The 9,801-nt window shown below is 43.0% G+C and overlaps 1 protein-coding gene across 2 annotated transcripts; it reads left to right on the top strand.

Annotated features, from left to right (window-relative positions):
• The first annotated feature begins 2,059 nt into the window (after window positions 1-2,059).
• Window positions 2,060-9,078, top strand: LOC123413582 (transcription initiation factor TFIID subunit 5). Of its 2 annotated transcripts, XM_045106515.1 has the most exons (19): window positions 2,063-2,319; window positions 2,746-2,827; window positions 3,330-3,408; window positions 3,545-3,642; window positions 3,768-3,824; window positions 4,239-4,326; window positions 4,422-4,531; window positions 4,746-4,847; window positions 5,009-5,163; window positions 5,472-5,582; window positions 5,659-5,728; window positions 5,807-5,846; window positions 6,168-6,332; window positions 6,436-6,512; window positions 7,099-7,215; window positions 7,335-7,600; window positions 8,440-8,535; window positions 8,619-8,694; window positions 8,790-9,078. In XM_045106515.1, the coding sequence occupies exons 1-19, from the start codon at window positions 2,186-2,188 to the stop codon at window positions 8,835-8,837; spliced, it is 1,971 nt and encodes a 656-aa protein (XP_044962450.1). In that variant the 5' UTR covers window positions 2,063-2,185; the 3' UTR covers window positions 8,838-9,078. The 2 variants fall into 2 exon arrangements, with proteins under 2 accessions (XP_044962452.1, XP_044962450.1); XM_045106517.1 differs by lacking the exons at window positions 4,239-4,326; window positions 4,422-4,531; window positions 4,746-4,847 and having other exon boundaries at window positions 2,060-2,319.
• The last annotated feature ends 723 nt before the right edge of the window (window positions 9,079-9,801 follow it).

The following is a 9,801-nucleotide window of genomic DNA, read 5'->3' as shown; positions in this document are numbered from 1 at the left end:
GAAGAAGATCAGGATGAAGAACGGGAACCAGATGAGCCCGCTGATGATCTTGGTCGGGTCATTTCTGATGCACGGCGAGGTTGCGACACAGAAAAGGAGAGGTTGCAGTTCGAGCAGATGTTACAGGACCACAACAAATTGTTGTATCCAACTTGTGAAGATGGCCAGAAGAAGCTGGGTAGCACAGTGGAATTGCTGAAGTGGAAGGCAGAGACCGGTGTGACTGACTCGTCATTCGAAAAGTTGCTGGTACTGATGAAGAAGATGCTTCCAAGAAAGAACGAATTGCCCGCCAGCACGTACGAAGCAAAGAAGCTTGTCTGCCCTCTAGGATTAGACGTGCAGAAGATACATGCATGCCCTAATGACTGCATCCTCTACCGCGGTGAGAAGTACGAGAATATGGATAACGACAAGCACCTTGAAGAAGGTCGAGTAGCCGGGCGGCACCGGAGGGTGCTGCTCGGCATCTGAGGAACAATCTTCGCCGGTCAGGATGGCGTAGCCGCTCCTGTCGAAACCCTAACCGCACTTAAGGGGAGGGAGCCTGTCACATGCCCCGAAAAACACATTGCACATGACCAACCACACAGTCGAGGCCGGATAGACATGGACATCAGGCATGTTCAGGCGCAGGAAGAGGACGAGGCCATGGCGAGCGACGAGCGGCAGCATGTGGGGCAGCAACCCTCTCTTGCGGGCTCTCGCGGGGAGAAAGGTCCGAAGGCCGCAACGGTGGGTACCGAAGAGCGAGTGCTTCGTCGGGACAAAGGTCGTTAGGAAACCAAGGGACTCCGTGAGGTCCGACTTTTCCTAGATGAGGAGCCCAAAGAGGAACGCTGGCGTCGAGTCCGGCCAGCATAGGCCGTGGAGGAAGGAGGCCTCGAGTACGACACGACGCATCTGCTTGCACGACGCGGTGCAATGGAATAGGTCGTCGATGTTGTCCATGTGCCCAAGGATCTCGCGGACGACGTCGTCCGAGAGCGTGGCCGCCACCCCCCCCCCCCCCCCCCGTGCTACCGTCGTGCGACGTGGCCACATGGGATTAGACGAGACGAGTCTCGGGTGCGCTGTGCAAGGAACCAAACCACCAACGTGGAGGCCGTGGCTTTTTATAACCTGGATGGAGGCTCGGGGTCCCCCAGTTGGACTCTAGACCGTCTCGGCCCGAGTGAGCACGTGCCTAACCAGGCCGAGCCTGCTAACCTGCTCGGCCTGGCCCTTCCGACAGCCTTGAAATCGAAATTAGTCGCACGCACAATCGGGACCTCCTATTCGCCGCGCGTTGCAGCAACGAGTCGAGCGCCGCACGCGGGGGTGGCGCCCCCCGAATGGGCTAGCCCATCTTCCGCTCACCCCAACTGGGCCGTCCCAGCTTATTTTTTGGTTTAAAAAATAATATAATAATTGTTTTTCTATATTTTTCAAATTCCAAAACATTTTTTCGAGAACCAGAACATTTTTTCAAATTGCCGATTTTTTTCAAATTCCGGAACATTTTTTCAAATTTCGAAACATTTTTTTGAAAAATCCGAAACATTTGGATAAAAAGTCCAGAACATTTATTCAAATGCCCGATTTTTTTTAAATTCCCGAACATTTTTTCAAATTCCGGAACATTTTTTTGAAAATCTGGAACATTCTTTGAAATTATGAAACATATTTTGAAATTCCGAAACATTTATACAAATTCAGGAACATTATTGTTTCAAATTCCAGAACATTTTTCGAAAATTCAGTTTTTTTTTGAAAATTAAGAACATTTTTTAAAATCCAAATCAATTTTTTAAAAAGAAAGAACATTTTTTGAAAATTTAGAACATTTTTTAAAACAGAAACATGAAAAAAAAAAACAGAAAGGAAAAAAGAAAAATGAAAAAAAACGGTTCAGGAAACCTTCTAAAAGTTTCCTAAAACCAGAAAAAACCTTCTGGAACCTCTACCCAAAACCGGAATGCTCCAGTAGTTATATGGGCCTGCCCGTTGCGTCGCTCCTCGGTCGCTCGCCTGTGCGAAGCGCCGACTGCTTGACGCAACGAGCGGCAAATAGGATATTATTCCCGCACAATCCCCCTCCGCCTTCGTCTTCCTCTCCGACCCGCTCGCCCACGGATCCGGCCCGCCCCGTCCCTAAACCCTAGCTCCCCGGCGCCTCCCTCCCTCCCCGTCCGGCGAGCGAGCGATGGAGGACGAGGAGATGGAGAGGAAGGTGCAGCAGTACCTGCACCGCAAGGGCTTCCGCCTCACCGAGCTCGCGCTGCAGGAGGAGCGCAACCGCCTCTCCACCACCTCCCTCTCCGACGTCTCGCTCTCCAGGTACTTCCCCCGCCGCCGCCGCCGCGAATCCCCCTAAGTCCCCACCCCGCCGCCCCTTCCGGCGGCTGCAGCAGCCTCGCTCCCCAAGTTCCGCGTGGCAGCCACTGGTTTTCCCGCTGTTTGTGCGAGGAATGGTGCCAAATTGGTGATTCCGAGTGGCCAAGCCGTGGCGGTTTGACTCACCTGACCCGGGCCGGGCTGTTTCTGCTAGGGTTTAAGTTGCTCCGAGTTCAGAATCAGCTTACCCGCTCGGTCGTGAGAAATTGGTACTTTGGCTCGTGCAGTACCAAACCTTCAACATGATTTGGTCCTTGAGCAGAGTTTGTTATGGGGGCTAATCTAGAGAGCATTATGTCAAATACGCTCGGAAACTGCTCTAATTCCATGTTAATCTGTCAAATCTACCGTGTCCCTCTTTGTTGACAGGCCGGATAACGACCCAGCAAGATACTATGATGGCTACAATAAGCTAAGAACATGGGCATACAATTCTCTCGACCAATACAAGGTGTGCTACATTACGTGTGGCTTGTGATTCACGTTTACAGCTCTAGTACATTTGGATGCACTTTGCTTCACAGCATTCACATATATTTTGAGGCATGTAGCTGCTATATCCACACCGTTCAGTAATCTAGCATGCTACTCATGAGTTATCTTCATGTTTCTCTTATTGAAAATGAGCATGCCTGCTGGGTGCACCATGCCTCCAGGATCATGGCTGAATGCTTGCCTGCTAGCTTCAGATGCAGCATTTACGAAATGGTCTTTCTGTCTTATGGCATGTGTTCACACTGCAGAGCTCCGTCTAGAAAGCAAAAAACCATTCACATAAGCAGAATCATGTACTTGTCACATGATTGTAGTCGCTGGAAATCGGATATTTGGTTGCAGTGGATGGACTACTTGCTATAATTTGATGTACCTATTACATGGAACGGCCTTTTTTATTTCCTTGTATTCAGCTATATATGTTTCGTGCCTCTGAGTTATTTTTTTTTATATTGTAGCATGAATTACTCCGTGTCCTTTATCCAGCGTTTATCCATTGCTTCATGGATCTTGTGTCAGAGGGGCATACACTAGAAGGTAATTATTTTTGTGGGCAAGAAGATATTGGTAGTTGGTGTACATTTCTGGGATAATATTTGTTTGCATTTTATGCATCCACTTAGTTTATTTGGGGCATTTCTGTCATTGATATCACCACACATGAATCCTGCAGCTCGGCAATTTTTCCTTAAATTTCGGGAAGATCATGAACTGATGCATTCAAGGGATCTCCAAAAGCTGGAAGGCACTCTTTCTCCTTTGCATTTGGAGGTTCATCATTTAGCTCTCTTACAGCCATTCAACTGTGAATGGAGATTTCCTTTCGTTTATTTGATTTTATCTTCCCAGGATTCAAAAAAATATGCACTTATTGTTTTGCGTGCTATACTTTTCAGGAAATGGATCTGGCCCGATCTTTAAGGCAAAATAAATTCAGAATTAAATTATGTGAGGTAGTACGGCGCCAAGTTCTTATATATTTGCATTCCATCCCTTTGTTGCAACTACGATTGTATGGTTGAGTCACCTTTTGTGAGTTAAATCAATGCACTTTCTAGGTCCGTTCTTACCTTTTCTTCCTGAATCCTAATGTTCAATTAGTTGCAAATAGGAGTAGACGATACATCATCATGATAACATAATTAATGCATATATTGAACGCGAGTTTCAAATATGAGACACTGACCGCATATAGATAAGTTTCTCACAGTTGCTGGCAAAGCACATTCTAAGTGGTGATTTTTAGTTCAATTGTCAAACTCATTGCATGATGCATCATGATCTCACCTTTTTTCTTTGCTGCAATGTTGTTTTTCCTAGAAAAATATTTCAACTGTTCTGTTTAAAGTTTCCGCGTTTCATTGCAGTATTCGTATGAATTACTTCTCCAGTATCTCCAGAAAACACAAGCTCTTGTGATGCTTGGAATAATCAATGAAAGGATAATTTTTGAAGGTACAGTTCCCAGACTGTTGAGATTATATCACACATTTTACTTACCCTCACTTCTGAAATCTTTTCCACCACTTTTCTCTATGCTATATTGGCAGTATCTGCTGGGCAGCCTTCATTGATCTCTGATGATGCTGATGTTGTTGCTCTGGTTGGAACTAGTAAGGACTTGGCAAAACAGATAAATCAGAAGGAAGTGCATTGGGGGGTATGTTACTTAGCACATTAGTGATCAATGTGTTTGTTTCCTATTACTATTCTATCAAAACGGTTAACAATGCCGATCAAACAGGGAAATAAACTCTAGTAGCACTGTTTTTGCCACTTCCCAAACAAGCCTCTTCTATGAGAGCAATTTTTCTGTTTATTCTTCGTTATCCTGAGTTATGTGTTATTATTAACACTAAAATTATGGCATGCAGTTGCTTGAAGATTCAGTTGAGGAGCGTATGGAGAAAGCACTCTCAGATTCTGATAGAGCTGAAGCAGAAAGCAAGGATGCAGATGCAGAAGATAATAACAAGGTAAGAAACTCTCTCATGGTATGGGACCCTTGTTATATTATGTTTGTTATGCTCTCTGCCATGGAAACCTGGACATTCCTTTTTTGTCAGCACTCAGAATCATGTTTTTGTTCCTCTCTTCTTCTGTTGTGTTTCATTATTTCTTATTGTTTTTCCTACAGAAAAAATCCTCAGAAGGTGGAAAGCAGGGTGGTTCTCTTAACAAAAAGCTCAAAAAGGATAAGCTTGTAGGTCCAACAGGGAAAAATACCAAATCCGAAACAAGCATGGTTTCTGCGGCACCTCGTGTGAAACCGGAGCTAACCCTTCCAGCAACGTAATTTTTTTTCCTCTTTGTAAACTTCTCTATGAGAAGCTCAGTTTGATCTACAGTTCTAAATAATTTATCAACTGTAGCCTTTGAAAAATATAAATACCATTTCTATAACTGAATGTGAGTGTCATGCGGCCTTCTTGGAACCTAAAATTAAGGCTGAAGTGTTCTGTGGGGGGTCTCTTGGAAAAATTATCTTACAAGTTTCAGGACGACGAAATTCTTTTCCCTTTCCGCAGAACATACTCTTTTCTATCTGTCAAGTGTCAACCTTGTGTTTACGAACCCAAACAATTACACCTTTGTTTCAGGCCTGTTGAAGTTGAACAATCAATTCTCGAGGACCTGCGAAACCGTGCACAATTGAATAACTTGGCATTGCCTTCTGTTAGCTTCTACACATTCCTTAATACACATAATGGGTAAGCTTAGCTGTAACTTAGTATCAACTGTTCCAGTGTGCATACTTTGGTTTGAACATTATCCTGTGGAACACAGATTAAACTGCTCATCAATCTCAAACGATGGATCATTGGTTGTTGGTGGGTTCTCAGACTCATCAGTAAAGGTTAGTCCCTTTTGGTGATAGTTTAATTGTTTCTCATGTGATCACTACATTAACTGGTAAAACTTCCCTGTTCACTAGGTTTGGGATATGGCAAAGATTGGTCAACCAGCCAAAACACGTTAGTCGTTCTACACTACATATTGCTGATGTTTTTATTCCACTGTGATATGGTGAAAAGCTTCTGTAGCTGTGCATCTGATTTTTGTTATGGTAGCCTTTTGTTCTAAGGATGCTACTAGTTTATTTCGTTCAGTTTAAGTTATGAGCTAGAAGTTTAAGGTGGTGTCGCGGGACTGAAAATGTCTTCTGGACCCTACCTGCTGGACATGAATATTTTAACGACATTGCACTATTTGACTGGAACCTGTATTCTTCTAACATAGTAGTGCTTTCATTTATATCTTGATGGGATTTGCTGATTGGGAAAATTTGGACTCAGCTAGTTCACAAGGAGAGAATGGATCTTCACAGGGTGAACACTTGTCATCAACATCTGAGGGGAAAAAACCTTATACATTATTCCAAGGTCATTCTGGACCAGTTTATTCCGCTGCCTTTAGTCCATTTGGAGATTTTCTCCTGTCATCATCTTCAGATTCAACAAGTAAAGCATCACTTACACTATGCTTATTTTGTACCATTCATTTACTTGTTCGCTTATTTAATCGAACTGACAGTTTGTCTATTTTTTTATATGCTTGTTACAGTTCGGCTGTGGAGTACCAAGCTGAATGCCAATCTTGTTTGTTACAAAGGACACAATTACCCAGTTTGGGATGTCCAAGTATGTGAACAAGCCCTTTCTCTGTATCATTTCGTGAAAACAACATTTGGGTTATTTCTTCATGGGAAGTGTTGACTGCCTAGTTCAGGCCAAAACATTTGATTAGTTAGTTGATTTTTCAGTAGTATTTATTAGAATGATGCTCAGATCTGTTGTTACAATCAATGTCAATGCCCTACAATCAATTGGTTGTTCAGTAATTCTTAATAAACTCTTCTGAAGTTCTAGACCTCATTACCTATATGGATATGATGTACAGTACAAGGGATTATTCTGGAGGTGAGGATGGGTGTCTCCGTTGTTACAAACATTGTCCATACCCTACTATTGTTTTAATCTTGATCTTGGTGCAAGGAGTGCAAAACTGCAAATACTTGTGATAAATATTCCTAGTTCGCTTTTCATTTTGAACACTTCTGATGATGGAATTTGGAATAGGTCCATTGGGCTTGATGTTCTTTTCAACAGCTTATGATTGGTACATAAATTTTTGTTGCGGTAGCTTTCTAATTCTGTTCTATTGAACCTCATGACATAATTGTGTGTCGTAGTATTTTCTGACATTTGTTTTATGTTTTTGTGGCAGTTTAGTCCAGTTGGCCATTATTTTGCCAGTGCCTCGCATGACAGGACTGCTCGAATTTGGTCAATGGACAAAATCCAACCTTTGCGGATAATGGCTGGGCATCTTGCTGATGTTGATGTAAGTGTGCTTCTAGCTCATAGTTTGTAGTGATTTGTGAATTGACAGTCTGCTATGGGAATGCTTACTGATGTCTGCATGTTCTGATTGTTCTCTTCTGCAAATTATTTATCTGACAGTGTGTGCAATGGCATGTAAACTGTAACTACATTGCCACCGGCTCCAGTGACAAAACTGTAAGGCTATGGGACGTTCAAACTGGTGAATGTATACGAATGTTTATTGGTCATAGGAGTATGGTCTTATCACTGGCAATGTCTCCTGATGGGCGATACATGGCTTCTGGGGATGAAGATGGGACCATCATGATGTGGGATCTCTCTACTGGTCGCTGCGTTTCACCACTGGCAGGACACAACTCTTGTGTGTGGTCACTTGCTTTCAGGTAATCATCATTATACATTGTTTTACTTAGTATCCCACGTGTCCTTGTTGCTGATGGTAGTCAAACAGTAGTTGATATACCAAATATGTGTAAAGATTATTAGTTTGTGGCAGGGCTTGGCAAACTGGCCTTTCTTGTCTGCTGCCTTTAATCAGTTTTCTGAGCAGTGGCTTCAGTTCACACTGGGTTAGATTTATCCATAAATGATTAATGCGTTTACTAACCATTTTGGCCACCTTTAGTATTTAACTGGAATGTTGCATGATTCTGTCTTCAAATGACCACACCATGGAACTTGAATACCCGTGTGTGGTTGTTTTTTCTTGAATATACATCGATGGTCCAGCTTATGTACTTGGCCCAATGCAATTGTTGGTTGATCACAGTAGATTTTCTTCTGGATCTATTGTTTGAAAAAATCTGTATTTTTTTCCATTTTTAACCACTGTTTTCAGTAGAAATTATGCAAAAAAATGTCTTCCATCAACGGATTAGATTGAGTATCATGGATGATTCTTCTTTTTTGAAGTGTGCATTCTTTCTCTTCCAGTGACAAGTCATGCTGTGTTGCTACTACTCCCTCTGTTCCTAAATATAAGTCTTTTTAGAGATTTCAATATGGACTACATACGGAGCAAAATGAGTGAATCTACACTCTAAAACATGTCTATATACATCCGTATGTAGTCCATATTGAAATCTCTAGAAAGATTATATGTAGAAAGGAGGGAGTACTCCGTATGGTTTTTAGTTTTTGGAGAAGCATGATTCTTAATTTCATGCTAATATGTTATGCCAAAGAATCATCTCAGTTAAACAATCCATCCTCTATTTTATAGCTGCGAGGGAGCATTGCTTGCATCAGGATCAGCTGATTGCACTGTTAAACTCTGGGATGTCGCGTCCAGCACAAAGGCTCTGAAGATGGATGACACGTAAGTTGGTTGGCTTGCTTGTAAAAGGACGCTTTGGTTTGCCTTACTCTAGTTTTTAAATATCCTTTATTTTTGTGAAACAGCAAAGCTGGTTCGACGAACCGACTGAGGCTGCTGAAAGCTCTCCCTACAAAATCGACTCCTGTTTATAACTTGCGGGTGAGAATGTCTTTCCATCCACAGTTCTCATCAGTTAACATAGGGTAGTTACCGTGTGGCGTGAAAACCAACTAACTGATCTTTTCCAATTGCAGTTTTCCCGGAGGAATCTTTTGTTTGCTTCTGGCGCTCTCTCGCTATAGGCTCCTAAGCTTGCTGTATGCTCTGTAGAATACAATTTACATTCTTTCAGTGTTGACCTTAAGTAGCAAAGTAGATGTTTACTTGGCTGAGTCCTGTTGTAGAGCTTCTTACATTGTCCTTACTGATCTCAGTGAACCCTATGATTGAGTAGGTTGTTAAACTGTAGCCTGTGAACATTGCTCATTGAGACTTGTGTATTACTGTTGTAACATTAGCTAATTTTAAATTATATACGTGGAAGGTAGTAGTCACAAATAGGAAACAAGAACACTTGGTTGATGCAAGAAGACAATGGCCCAAGAGCTAGAGTTTAGGAGCTTCTTGAGGGTTGTTTTCACAGCATCTTCTTGTGGTGTCTGAAGGAGCTGAGCTGTGATTTGATATAGTTATGGGACTTGTGAGGGAAAAAAGCATGACCTGTCGGTCTTCATTTGAGCGATCAAGGCCATATCTATCTCTTAGCTATTGCTGATGTTGAAATGTGAGTTGTGACTGCCCTCATTGGTCCAAGCTTGGTGTCATTTTGTATCCTGCTATCTGTCGACATCTGGACCAGAGCGTTCCTATCACAAGTAAATGTTGATTTCTTCATGATGTTGCCAACAATCAAAGTGAAGAACTGTTGTGCACCCTGCATTTTGTTGGCATGCCGCGCCGAAGGTCTCTCTCTGCCAGGCTGCGCCGCAATATATCCTGTCCCGCTGAAACAGCGATGCAGGTAGGTGGGAGATGACATGAAAATTTGACTTTGCTGCTGTGTTGGATGTCAAAGCTGAAATAACGCAGTGACAATGGCAGATGCGACCCGAGCGTGTGGATGCGAGGGGCGCTGCGCAAGTGTTCTTAAACCCCCGGGGCCTGAGCTTGCTAGCTGAGCATCCAACTTTCAGCTTACTCACACACCAACATCGAGGGAAACCCAAGGTAGAAGAGGTCGTCCATCAAAGGTTCACAACTACCATC

The sequence above is a fragment of the Hordeum vulgare genome, chromosome 7H (genome assembly GCF_904849725.1).
Source record: "Hordeum vulgare subsp. vulgare chromosome 7H, MorexV3_pseudomolecules_assembly, whole genome shotgun sequence".
Taxonomy (NCBI): Eukaryota; Viridiplantae; Streptophyta; class Magnoliopsida; order Poales; family Poaceae; genus Hordeum; species Hordeum vulgare.
Note: the sequence above shows the minus strand (reverse complement) of the source record. Positions and strands in the feature narration are given on the sequence as shown.

Excerpts from the sequence above, each read along its gene's own strand:
- LOC123413582 (XM_045106515.1), top strand. The coding sequence starts at position 2,186 with ATGGAGGACGAGGAGATGGAGAGGAAGGTGCAGCAGTACCTGCACCGC. Across the intron at positions 2,320-2,745 it reads TCCGACGTCTCGCTCTCCAG|GCCGGATAACGACCCAGCAA; the intron begins GTACTTCCCCCG and ends CTTTGTTGACAG. Across the intron at positions 5,729-5,806 it reads TCTCAGACTCATCAGTAAAG|GTTTGGGATATGGCAAAGAT; the intron begins GTTAGTCCCTTT and ends CCTGTTCACTAG.